Source organism: Ochotona princeps, chromosome 22 (assembly GCF_030435755.1).
Source record: "Ochotona princeps isolate mOchPri1 chromosome 22, mOchPri1.hap1, whole genome shotgun sequence".
NCBI lineage: Eukaryota > Metazoa > Chordata > Mammalia > Lagomorpha > Ochotonidae > Ochotona > Ochotona princeps.
The window spans coordinates 19,883,116-19,896,428 of record NC_080853.1 but is presented as its reverse complement, the minus strand read 5'-3'; the positions used below and the strand labels follow the sequence as shown (position 1 = coordinate 19,896,428).

At 44.1% G+C, this 13,313-nt stretch overlaps 1 protein-coding gene and 1 non-coding gene across 2 annotated transcripts; one reads left to right on the top strand and one right to left on the bottom strand.

The window, feature by feature from the left end:
* Positions 1–868: 868 nt before the first annotated feature.
* On the bottom strand, positions 869–6,135 carry DEFB125 (defensin beta 125). Its single transcript, XM_058679890.1, has 2 exons — positions 5,990–6,135; positions 869–1,269 (listed from the first exon to the last, which is right to left on the bottom strand). The coding sequence occupies exons 1-2, from the start codon at positions 6,045–6,047 to the stop codon at positions 869–871; spliced, it is 459 nt and encodes a 152-aa protein (XP_058535873.1). The 5' UTR covers positions 6,048–6,135.
* A 4,967-nt stretch (positions 6,136–11,102) lies between these two features.
* LOC118760218 (U6 spliceosomal RNA) lies at positions 11,103–11,208 on the top strand. Its single transcript, XR_004996654.1, has one exon. It is a non-coding gene; the product is annotated as a U6 spliceosomal RNA (small nuclear RNA).
* Positions 11,209–13,313: the final 2,105 nt, after the last annotated feature.

The following is a 13,313-nucleotide window of genomic DNA, read 5'->3' as shown; positions in this document are numbered from 1 at the left end:
GCATTGACCTTGCTACTTGAGACACAGTAATGGATAAGATACAAGACATGCTCCATATGTGCACTAGGGCGGGGGTGTTAGTCCATTTTAAGCAATTCATTGGTAATGAGAACAAACAAATCTTCAACATAAGCACTTAAGTTGAAAGAAGAAGATAACAAAGTCTAGGGGAGCGAACATTGCCAGGTGGAAGGTCATCTCTACAAAGGTTATATTTGAGGTAGGGATATGGAAAGAAATCCCTTAAAAGTGAGCACACTTTATACATGGAAGTACTTTATAGTAAAGAGTACCTTTATGAAGAGTTAACCTATGAGCTTGTGATCTGGCACAGACATGAGAAGGAAAAAAAAATTTATATTGGCCTAAATATATTTATTTCAATTTATTCCACTTGATAAAACTTAGATGTGCTTGTGCTAGATAAAGACTTCATTTCTAACTCAAGCTGATGGTTACTGGTTAGAAACTTCAATAAGAGTTGACATGGTATAGAAAGTACTGAAGATCAGAATTTATAACACCAGGTGTAGGGGTTGTGGGTAAGGAAGTACTGATTTGGAATTGGCTCTTTGTGTGCATTTGTGTGTGTGTGGGAAGAGCAGGCCAGGGATGACTAAAGTTGAGATCCTTGTCTCAAACATAATCAGCAGATCCAAACAGTGGTTCTTGACTTTTCCTTTTTTTTTTTTTTTAATATAAAAAGACACACAAATGTTCACTTGAGACCAAAATGAGTTCTGCCTTTTAATGCATCAGAAAAGCATTGAGGCCCAGTAATGAGTATATCTGTATCATATATATTTCTCTTGATTCAGTCAGATACAAGATGACTGTTTTGGCCCTCATCTGGGTGGTGGTGGCTCCATCATCCATCTGTCTCATCATTTGTTCTCAAGTGGGATGTATCCGGTAAAATTTGACTGGTAGAATTAGCAGGGTTTGTAAGGTGTCCTAATAGCTGTGGTGTTGTGACTGGGAAAGAGATGTCCTGAACAGCAGACATGGTTTCTGGATTTCCAAAAAATGTCACCTCATCATTGATCATGGACACTGGGAAATTAGATCGATCCAAATCAATGACATCTGTGATATCTTCTATGTTGATTGTGGCAGGTGGTGGCCTTCGAGTGATGTCATACGAGAATTTTAAGGAAATGCAGCATGATAGCTTGTTCTTACAGAGACGTATATACCTTTCATCATCTAGACACCTTCTTCGGCAGAATCCCACATCATTCTTCCAGCATTTTTTGACTCCCCAGCCAGCTGCAGGGGATGAAAAGTAGGTCAGATTTTTTAGATCTGTTTTTTATTTTTATTGGAAAGTCAGATACACAGAGAGGAGGAAAAACAGAGAGGAAGATCTTCTGTCCGTTGATTCACTCCCCACATGACCACAATGGCTGGAGCTGTGCCGTGAAGGCAGGAGCCAGGAGTCTTTTCCGGGTCTCCCACATGAGTGCAGGGTACCAAGGCTTTGAGGCATCCTTGACTGTTTTCCCAGGCCACAAACAGGGAGCTGAATGGGAAGCAGAACTGCCAGGATTAGAATCGGCACCCATATGGGATCCCAGCTCATGCAAGGCGAGGATTTTAGCTGTTAGACTACTGCACTGGGCCCTAGGTCAGATTTTGAACCCCAGCAGCATAATTTTAAAGTCTAGCATCATGCATTCATTCAAAAATTGCCACAGTTTCCCTCTTGGCATTGACAGGTACTATTAGCCATTGTGAGAGAGACAACCAAGAAAAATAGTCTGTGTTAAAAATTGTGTCATGTGTCACCAAAGGATGAGAGGAAAGGAAGAAACAAGAGAAAAAACGAGGAAAGTCATCCATGCATAGAGTTGATATGCAAGACTAGACGAGATGGATGAAGATGAGCCGTCCAGGGACACAGGAGGCAAAGGCAGTTTCAACAAAGAAGTAGCAATGCCCAGTGTTGGTGTTGGGGCAGCTGTTGAGTGTACTTAAGGAGAATGACAGGTCTGAAGAGTAATGTGGAAAGAACAAAGCACCAGAAGGTGCCGTGAACTTGATGTGGCAGTGCCAGTGTTCCTAGCACCTCTTCGTGAGTCTTAAATGTTGTCCTTTGATCATTTCAGAACATTATGTGACTTTGTGGACTATAGTTTCAGGTTTGTTAGAATTCAAAGTCGAGGTTAGATCGAGGAGAGGAGATACTCTAGAAGGGATTTTCTGGGAAGGCATAGTGGTGCTTGTGCTTGGCTGTGAGTTATAGAAAGGACAGGACAGGTCTCTGACAATAGCTCTTTTGAACTTAAGGTAAGTGGGAGATAGAAAAAAAAAATGAAATTCAAGTTCTAGGTTGCTGAATTGAAGTAGGAATGATTATAGGTACTTGCCATTCACAGAACAGCAAGATTAAGCAATGAGCAGGACTTGGAGAAAGAGGAAGGCAGCAGGCTTCGGTATTTGCATATAACATGATATTCTGAGGATGTCAACAAGGCAGGCATACACACCTGCAAACTCTCAGAAGACAGGCTTGCAGCATAGATACAAATCTTGAAATCATAGATGACATATAGTATTTAAAGCCATAGGAATTGATAAACCAGGGGGTTTGGAATGAGAAAAATGGGGGTCAGAATTAAATTCTGGCAATGTTAAGCAATCAGGCGGAGGCAAATACCCAAAAAGAACAACCTGACAAATCATAATAAAACAGGAGAATGAGACTCTGGAGAGTTAACTGAGACCCATTCCAAGCAGTCCCTGAGCAAACATTTGAGCACACTAGTTTAGCTGACAGGAAATCACCTCCTTAAAAGACTTGGTTGAAGGTCCTGGTGTGGTGGCTTAACAGATTATTCCTCTCCCAACCCCCGCAAGTGCCATGATCCCATATGGGTGCCGGTTCAGATCCTTGCTGCTTCACTTTCAATCCAGCTCTCTGCTTGTGGCCTGGAAAAGCAGCAGAGAATGGCCCAAGGCCTTGAGATAGTGCACCCACATGGGAGACCTAGAAGAAACTATCGGCTCTGGCCATTGCAGCTATTTGGGGAGTGAACCAGTGGACAGAAGATCTGTTTCTGTCTTTTTGTCTTTCTCTTTAAATATGACTCTCAAATAAAAAATAAAATCTTTAAGAAACTTAATTGGAAAATGGCAAATTCAGAAAAGCCAAAAGAAAAAAATCAAAAAGGGCAAATTTTCACATGAGTTGCCACTGCTGTTGGCCAGAACACAGCATCCTGGGGAGTCACAGGTGCCAGGTCACAAGCACACATGCAGGTATCTTTCTCAGGGGCCAGAAGAACTGGACTCTATTCCACTTTCCCATCAGCCAGTGGCTCATGGGTGACCTCAGAGGGACTTCCGGCTCGCCTAGTGCAGGGTTATTTCACAGTCCTGGGGCTGAGCACTGGGGTTTCAGGTGTGCACGAAAATGGTGTATGCCAGAGGATACAGGAAGAGTCGTATTGGATCCATTTGGATGGATCAAGAGAGGAGGATACTTCTCAAGGCATGGAGTTGTGGCTGGACGCCACTGAGAGGCTGAGAAAGACAAAGGCAACAAAGGGTCTAGAGTCTCCAGCAGCTCACAGGCCAACAGAGAGGCTGAATTTCAGAGTGGAAGAAATCCGAAAGTGAAATCAGCTGACATGTGAATGAGGGGGAAGTGGACGCACGAATTTCAGCCATGAAGACCAGCACAGACACAGCGGATCTGTTGGCAGGCACTATGGGACCGGGGATGGCTTGCCAGGCTGGTTGTGTGGGACAGAATCCACCGGAGCATATAGTTTGATTAGAAAGGGGCAATCGTGAAGGAACAGATTAATACAGGCAAGGGGTACCAGATGATCAACAGGGATGGTTCTCAATAGGACAATACAGAAGATAGAATATCTTTTGGATGGAGAAAACACGCTTCCTCTGTGTGGCAAGAGGGAAGGAAGACAGGGATAAAGCAGCAGCTGTGACAATTGCTGGCAATGTCCAAGTGCAAAGGTTGCAATTTGACTCTGATCCGTCAAGTGTAGGCTGACACCATTAACTGACAGGGAGAGCCACACAGAGCAGGAGCCCAAAGAAGGCAAGGTAGGGAAAGGAGCAAGTAATTCTTCAAACATGAAACTTGTTTGTTTGGTTTAAGGGATAATGTAGGGAAAGTTTTGCCCAGATGGGCCTGGGTTAAAAACATAATAATTCCGTTCATATGAAATGTTGCCTCCTGGGAAATGCTAGTTCTAGTCCTACTTCTCAAGCTATTTGCTTCTTTTTGGAAAAATTTTATTTACTTAGTTGAAAGGTGGAGTGAAACAGAGGAAAGGAGAAACATGGAGAGAGAGCTTCCTGCTGCCACTGGTTCTCTCCCCGCGTGGCCTCAATAGTCAAGGTGGAGACAGGCTGAAGCCAGGAGCCTGGAACTCCATCTGGGTCTCCCACGTGGGTGGCAGGGGCTCAAGTACTTGAGTTATCTTCCACTGCCTTGCCAGGAACATCAGCAGGGAGTCATAACTGAAGCTGAGTAGTTGGGACTCCTCTATGGTGGGTGAGCACCCCAAGCACCAGTTTAACTTGCTGTGTGGCAGCACCGGCCCCAGATTTATTTTATCTTTGCTATTTTACTGCCTCTGCTTTACTTTGCATTTTGAGAAGGAATTTCATGTAAATTTCAAATCTAGGCAAATTCTCACTTCGTTCCTGCATTTCTCGTATCTACAAAGATGGTATCTTGCTTTTTTTTCTCAGTATATCCAAACTGAAAATCAAAGTCATCTGAACTCTTCCCTGCTCAAGCTCCTTCTGTCAGTCCTTCCAAATTGATTCTCACTGGCCTTTCTACCTGCTTTAAACTCTTCCCTTAAAATTGAGACTGCAGCCACACACTATGGTAACAATGACATTTTCAGCCCTTGAGGAATGTCAGTCAACGAAACAGACAAAAATCACACGGAACTTACTATAACGCAGAAAGACAATAAGAAGTAAGCACATCATTTTGTATACAAGAAGGTAATAAATGGTTTGCATAAAGGAGGGATAATAGATTTAAAGGCAATTGGAGTGTCAGGGGAGCAGATTAGAGCTTATCCACAAGGAGTTAGCATGGATCCACGTGACAGGGTGACAGCCACAACCGTGTCTGGCACAAATGCCTCTGGAGATTGTTGGGCTGAGTAAGGAACAGCATTCATTCAGCAGGGAGAGCAAGGACATGAGACCAGGAGTTACAAGGCCATGATCACGGAGAGCCAAGGAGGTCACCGTAATGATCCTGGTTATTATTGTGAATGACGAGAGGACCATCAGAGCATCACAGGATTCTGAACAGAAGTACGTGATCTGACTCCAACCTAAGTCACTGCATCCCCCATACCCGAGTGTACTGACAGCTTGGTAAGTGGTTTTACAAGACATCAGGTGCTATTCCACGTCAAAACACATAAAATGCTGTTCAGAGAACTTCTAAGTTAATTTTTAAGACAGAATCTCTGAAGGAAAAATACTTATCCTCATTTCTACCTCCAACTCATGTGTTGTGTCTGCCCCATGACAGCTCTGCCGAATCATCAGTACCAATGGGCTTGCTTACCCCGTCGAACTAAGGACATGAAAATGTAAAGGTACCATCAGGTCAAAGGATTCAAGAAGTTAGACTTTAATGGATAGGATGCAATGATGCAATATGGAAACAAAGTGAGGCCAGGCTAACACGGGATGATGACAGAGAGAGAGAGAGAGAGAGAGAGAGAGAGAGAGAGAACAGCTTAGTGTACTTGTGGACTTCTTGCCTTTGGGAGGAAGGCTCAGAGGACACCCATGTTGACTGGATGCCTGGCACAGGAAGAGGTAAGGTGTGGATCGGCACAAACTGGAAGCTTCTGCTGTTCTTTTTGACCCCATAAGCTGTTCTTACAGACTCTTCCCATCCCTCCTTCCTCAACACATCTGGGGAGCCAAGCGCCACAACTCGTCCTAGTCCCATCAACTTTGCTTTACAGGGTTCCATTACCTTGGGCCATCTGGCTTAGCAGTGCACAGATAGTGCAGGTCAGCATTAGGAGATTCATAGTGCTCAGGAGAGAGGAGCTCTAGGTCCCCAGGAAGCAAGAACGGTTTGCAGGTAGGGCTCTAAATGGGCACCTTGGCTGGCCCATCATGGGTGACGAACCAGAGAGGGAGAGAATGCCATGCTGTTCAGCTCTCCAAGTCAATCCTTGCATCACTGAGTGTGCATAACACCACAATGCCTGGTTCTCAAAATTACTACAGGAAACAGACACCTTCCTGGATGATACCATAGGACATGGGACTCCTTCAAGAAATCTTTTTGAGTCTTAAGTGAAATCCACTGTTTCTCTTCTATCCAAGTGCAGCATCTTGTACATACCCACTGGAAGCAGGACACGGGAAGATCCCACTTGTGGCAGATTAGCAGCTGACTACCTCCACTAGAGGGGTTGCCTTTCCATTGGCGTCATTGCCCCACTCTGAATTCCTTTGAAAAAAGGAAGACAGCTTTTCAACTATCGAGTTCATGTGAATTCATTGATTATGAGAATTGGAATGGGAAGAAAATAGAAAACAGATTTTATTGCTGGTTCCTCTGCTTCATTTTCCTATCAGTTCTCTCTCCCATTCACCATAACCAATGACAAAAAAAAAAAATTTAGAAATAAATTGAACGAAATAAGTGGAAGATGTGGGATGCTGGCATCATAAGTAGTGTGTGGCCTTCCGGGCTGTTCCAAACTGCAATGCCATTCCCAATGAGCCGAAAAATTAAAATATTTAGGAGTAAATTTATCCAGAGAAGTGAAAGATTTCTATGATGGTAATTATTGAATGTCTATGAATGAAATCATAAAGGAAATTAATAAAAGGAAATATAGTCCATATTCATAGATGGGAAGAACAATGCAGTTCAAATGTCCATATTACCCAAAGAAATATACAGATTCAATGAAATTCCCATAAAATACCAATGATATACCTTATAGAATAAAAAAGATCAACCTTTTTTTTTAAAGATTTATTTATTTTTATTACAAAGTCAGATATACACAGAGGAGGAGAGACAGAGAGGAACATCTTCCGTCTGATGATTCACTCCCCAAGTGAGCCGCAACGGCCGGTGCTGTACCAATCCGAAGCCGGGAATCTGGAACCTCTTTCGGGTCTCCTACACAGGTGCAGGGTCCCAAAGCTTTGGGCCGTCCTCAACTGCTTTCCCAGGCCACAAGCAGGGAGCTGGATGGGAAGTGGAGCTGCCGGGATTAGAACCGGCGCCCATATGGGATCCCGGTGCGTTCAAGGCAAGGACTTTGGCCACTAGGCCATGCCACCGGGCCCAAAAAGATCAATCTTAAAATTCACCAAGAACCATAGAAAACCTATAATAGTCAAAGTAACCTTGAGCAAAAACTAAAAGTAAGTAAAGCTGAAGGAAGTATTTACAGTACCTAGCACCAAGTGTACTGTAAAATTTTAGTAATAAGACAGCGTGGTCCTGGCATAAACATTGACACTTGGATCAGTGAAACTGAATAGAGAACCCAGAAATTAATCCAAGTACAATCAACTGATTTTGACAAAGAAGTTAAGAACATAGATTGGAGATAGTCTTTTAATTACATTGTGCCAGTAAAATATATACATAAATAGAGAAATGAAATTAGCTTCCTACTTCTTACCATAAAAAATAAACTCAATATAAATGGAAGATCTAAATTTTTAAAAACTGTTTTCTCCACCCACTCTTACATTGTAATTTCCTTCATTTTAACAGCAAAAGTAAAGAAAATTAAAAATAAGGAAGAAAACTTTTGCCTTTTATAAATGATAATTTTCAAAAAGATTTACTTATTTTATTGGAAAGGCAGATCAGATTTACAGACAGAGCGAGAGACAGAAAGATCCTCCATCTGCTGGCTTACTCCTGAAATGGCTACAACAGCTGAAACTGAGCTGATCTGAAGCCAGGAGCCAGAAGTTTCTTCTGGGTCTCCCACACAAGTACCAGTTCTTAAGACTTTTGAGCCACACTCTACTGCTTTCCTAGGCTGTAAGCAGGGAGCTGGATGTGAGTAGAGCAGACAGGATATGAACCAGTGCCCATATGGGATCCTGGCACTTGAGATGAGAATTTGCCATTGAGCCATCATGCCTGGCCCACAAATGAAATTTTTATTCTTTTCCTGTCGTAAGAACAAGAGATGATTTAACAGCTTCCGACAATATCAGGTACAGGCAACTTCCACGGTTATATTATTCCTGGTTGTATCCTTTTGCCCAGCAGTTATCGATGGGTTACATTGTCTCCAACATGAGCCTGGTTCATACAGAAGGAAGTGGGATTGGCCAAAAGTGGGATGGTGAGATGCCTCTTGAAGCTTTGCTCTCTTTCTTTTAAGGATGTCACTAGACACCTCTGAAAGATGACATGCTTTTTATTTTTGGTCACTCCTGTGCCACATTTCACCTCTGCGAGTTTTCAAGGTTTGGGACAACTGTCTATATGGGTGCATTGTTGTACCCAGGCAATTGCTCAGACAGATCTGAGGATAACAAGAAAGCAATGAGCATGCCAGGATTGTATTCAGAACTCCAAGGGTCTCACATAACAGATGGCCCTCTGTGCAAAAGGCAGCACGCGCCGTAGGGCCAGGTTAATGAAGCCTTGCTTAGAACATCACGGTCTAATCTTGTGGACACAGCCTGGGCTCTGGGCACTGTCCCACAGGGTCTAGAAAGGAACTGAACATCCTTACCATGTCCAAAAAACCAGTAGGTACGATGTACTAGATAGGAGGGGTTCAATGCTTCCAGGGCTCAAGAATTTTGAGAGATGATACCAATTTATAATCCGTGAGATACACAGGGACTTGTCAGAAATTGCCAGAACACAGTCTATGGCTATGAGTCCCAGTGAGACCCACTTCAAGGTTCAAATGCCTTCATGTAGGGTGCCAGTTGCCCAATTAATTGCTTTGGCCCCAGTTATCTACCTGGTGAATGCCATTTGTTTGCTTTTGATTTAACAAATAGAGGAACACAGATAGGTAAACTCCAAAGCTTACCATTTGAAAGTGATGGCTTGCTATGGTGAGACAGCTGGTCAATAAAGGAAGGCATTCGTAGTAAAATATTGAGTAATTTTTTGATAAGAAGTCCATGATCTAATTAGAGATAAACAGTACCCAGAGGGGCTCCTTCCTGAAGCAGGTGAAAATGGGCACTATCTCTTTGTCCCTGTCAAGCCTCCTCACAAGTTGGCCTTACAGTGCTGGAAGAGCTTGCTGCCTCTCCTTAGGAGAAACAGCGGCCGTGGAGAGGAGCAAACGCCAGTCTCCTACCATTCCAGCATGTTCCCCAAGGGGTCTCTTTTCTGTCTCGCTTCACATAGAACACGGAAAGTGCTGGCCTTGCCAGGCTCTCTGGAACTGGCAACAGGACAGACACCATGCTGTCATCCCTACATGTTCATCAGACTTGAAGAAGTCAGAAGACGGAAACTTCTTCTCCGGGAGGGGGGGCACCCCAATTGGCATCCTAACAACTAAGTCAAATAGCTGCTTAAGAAGCTTATTATTTTTAAGTTTACTATTATTTTAATTTTTCGTTTTCTTTTTATTATTGTTTACACAACTGAGAGGGATGCATGCCTATGTGAACCTCTGATTAGGGTGGAGAGAATCTGATACTCAGGAAGGCGATGTGGGGGACATGTTTCAGTCTTTTTTCTCCTATGACCTCAGGGGAGGAGGAGCAGTGAGTTGCTCCTTGCTGTCCAACTACATCAGCACCTAGATATGGGGGACGGTCCTTTGATGCCTTACAGACCCAGTATGGGGAAGAGTACGCCAAGGGTGCCACCTGAATGGTTTTGATAATTTTGAGAAGTTATTGGTTTTGTTGCTCTGGGTTTGAGAAAATCTTTCCAAGGTCTACTGATTGACAGAGTTCACCTGCCACCTGCAGATCTAGGAACATACTGCTACATTGACCAGCAGAACTCTCCAACCTATTCTGCTTTCCATCCTCTAATGAGGCAGTTAGTGTCCCCTCCTGGCCTAGATGAACTGGATGTTATGCTGTCTACTGCACAGGTGCCAGAAACTGAGGAGGTCCAGTCCCAATACATGTACCCCTAGGTTGGATCACATGTCCTGTGATTTTCCAGGATGGCAGGGGTATGAATCCAGCAAGTCTAGTTGGGAAGTCTCCAAGGAACCTAACCTGGGGTGACCTCAAATGTGACTTTTTTGCATGTGCCAACCAGTGCAGGGTCAGAGCCTATCTGTCACCTGCTCCAGCCAACATACATACCACTGGATGCAGCTTCCAGCTCGGTTCTTGTCCCAGCCCCATCTCTCACACAAACCAACAGGTGCTACAGCTCAGCCCAGCCAGCCCACGAAAGACCCGGTCCTCATGCATACCAGCCTATTTGGCATGTGCCAGCTGGTGCTGTAGTCTGGCATAGCCCAGCATTCTCCCAGCCCCAGCTCCCGCAAGTGTCAGGGGAGTTCCTGTCAGGTGAGTTCTGTGGTCCAGCCTGGCTTGTCCCATCACTACACCCAGCTCTCTGTGCGAACAGGTGGGTGCTGCAGTCCCACAGAGGTGAGCCACAAGTCCTCTACAGAAAATGCCCCCAGATCTGGTTATCTCACAATTCTGGTGTGTTCTGTGGCCCAGTCTGACGTGGCCCACCTCCGGCTCTATCATTCACAGGTAGGTACTGCTGCCTAGGCCAGCCAGACATTTTCCCCAGCCCCAGCTTTTGCGTTTGTGGGTGACAGGCAATATTATTTCATCCAGCCCAGATCTTCCAAACGATCTGCATTGGCCCAGACAAGCCCTCTGGCTTTTCCCTTGGCTTGGATGTGAGGGACTGATCCCAAGTTGAAGATTTTTAGGGTGAATCAGGAATGCCTGTGCAGATGGGAGCATGAATGGGGTGCAAAGAAGACAGGATCTTTGCGCTAGGCTGGTAGTAGAAAATCTAACGGAGTAGGCAGGGAGGGAGGCAACCATGGAATTAGGCTGACCCAATGTTTTGCAAGAGATTTGGTTGAGCAATGCCTTAGTGGTTGATTGTACATGAAAGCAAAATTAGTTGACCAGTGCTCACTTGGCAGCACATATAATGAAGTAGGAATGATACAGAGAAGATTAGCATGATTCCTGCACAAGGATGACACACACATTTGTGAAACATTCCATATTTTACTACCTATAAAATAAAATTAGTCTTGGAATAACAAATTAGTTGAATATTGAAATTGGAGTGAGGAGAGGTTGGGCATGGGCTGATTGTTGGGTTTTGAAGCTGGGTATTTGTTTTAGGGAGCTTGATTAATATTGTTTATCTTGAAACCAGGGCTTGGATGGAAATAGGATGGAGGTAGGATTTGGAAAGGCACGGTAGTCTGAAAAACTCTCCAGACAGAAGAAACAGCCTCTAAAAAACAAGTCAAAAATTAGATTAATGGTTTACCAAGATTAAAAGTTGTTTGTGAGACCCGTGTTGGGACATGGGAGGAGGGGCTGTAAATAAGATGACCAAGGTGAGAAGAAGCTTAGAATGGACTTGTATAATGGTTGTTGAGGTCACGGAAAATGTTTACCTATTAGTGAGACAGGGAGAAAGAACACTTCCTCCAACTGGTTCATTCCCCAAATGTCTCAGTGGCCAGACCTCCCATGTAAGTGACAGAGTCCCTAGTACTTCCTGAGAGTGCACATGTTGCCTCCTGTGTTTACATTAGCAGGAAGAATCAGGAGGTGGGGCCCATCATTTGAAGCAAGGGTAGCAACAGAATGCACAGTGTATATTTGCGTTCGTTCACTAGGGCTGCCATCACAAAGGACCACAAACTGGGTGATTTCAGTGACAGAAATTTATTGTCTCACAGTGCTGGTGGCTGAAGGTCCAAGAACAAGGCAGCGCTGGTCTTGGTTTCTTCTGAGCCCTCTGGCCTTGGCTGTGGACAGTCCTCATCTTCTGGACCTCAACATATTTTTTCTGTGTGTCATAACCATTTGCAAAATAATTACATCCTAATTTATTTTAATAAGCAAATCAATCATGGAATCAGGCACCACCCAAAATGACCTATTTTGTTTTAATTGCTTCTTGAGAGACTCTATTTTCAAAGTTAGTCACATTCTGAGGTTCGGGACTTTTGTACTTGAGCAAATAGGTTTTGGGAGGAGGGTGACAAGATGTACTCCATATTACAACAGCAAGGAAAGACTATGGCTACGTTGGAACAGCAGAGGAGGGGCTGGGAGCAGGTGCCACAGAGGTTGACTTGGAAGCTCTGTGTGGTTGGCATGTGTGTAAGGGACAGCGGGCAACAAATGGGCATCTGTGATGTATTTTATGGGTGTGTCACGAGTACTTGGATTGAGAGCTACTTTCCTGATTCCCAGCTTCACTCCCATTTTAGAGAGTCAGGCTGAGGCCAAGAGTGGGAAGATGACTCAAACAACATCCTGTGAGTGCATCAGAAGCTCCTCCACACCTTTCTCACTTCTTTGTGTCTATAGGTCTGACTCTCTAAGACTATTCAACTGTGGCCATCATTTCTCTTGCTAAAGATATATACAAACACTAGCTCTGTGCATGGCTTTGAAGGGCTTTCTGCAGCCATCCATGTGATGTGGGCTGGGGATCATTGTCTTTCACTGGACTCTGAACTGAGACAATCTTTAAAGTGGGACCCAGGATGATGTGTCTGTGTCTGGGGATATCAACTAGGACTAGGTTCAATGCGTGCCTGAACTACAAGGGGAGTGCAAAGATCTTTTCACTGCACTTTCTGTATGAAGGAAGTTGGTTCTGGATAGTAAGATTTGAGTAAAGCTCCTCTTACAGCCACGGATAATCTTCCACTTTCACAAAGCACAGGGTCTGAATGCAGGCACTGTGAGTTCATGGTCCCACTGCTGAACCTGTTGTCTGTGCCGCTTTTGGCAAGTCCTTGAAACTGCCTTCATTTTCTCTTCAGGCAAAGAGACCCGGCATTGGTTCCTATCTCATGAGGCCATTGTTTGCACAAAGTAAGGTTATGTATGGAAAGGGTCTAGGTTGAAGCCTTACAGGTGCTAAATTATCAGTGCTCACTGAACTTTCAAAAGCCATTTCTCCTTGCCTTGGTTGGGTCAGGAATGGTGGCCTTCTGTTCTGTTGGGTATGCCAATCTTTGGTTATCAAGTGTGATTAGCAACTTGGGCTAAGAGACAAATTAGAAGAATGAGACCAACAAGAGAGTCTAGAGTTACATGAATAGAGGAACAACCTTGGGCCCACACTGCCTATGTAAACTCAC

What these genes read in the sequence shown, in the direction of transcription:
- DEFB125 (XM_058679890.1), bottom strand. Translation starts at nt 6,047, where the DNA reads ATGAATCTCCTAATGCTGACCTGCACTATCTGTGCACTGCTAAGCCAG. An exon ending in GCTAAGCCAGATGGCCCAAG is followed by an intron (nt 1,270 to 5,989) that starts GTAATGGAACCC and finishes CATCCCCTGCAG; the next exon opens with CTGGCTGGGGAGTCAAAAAA.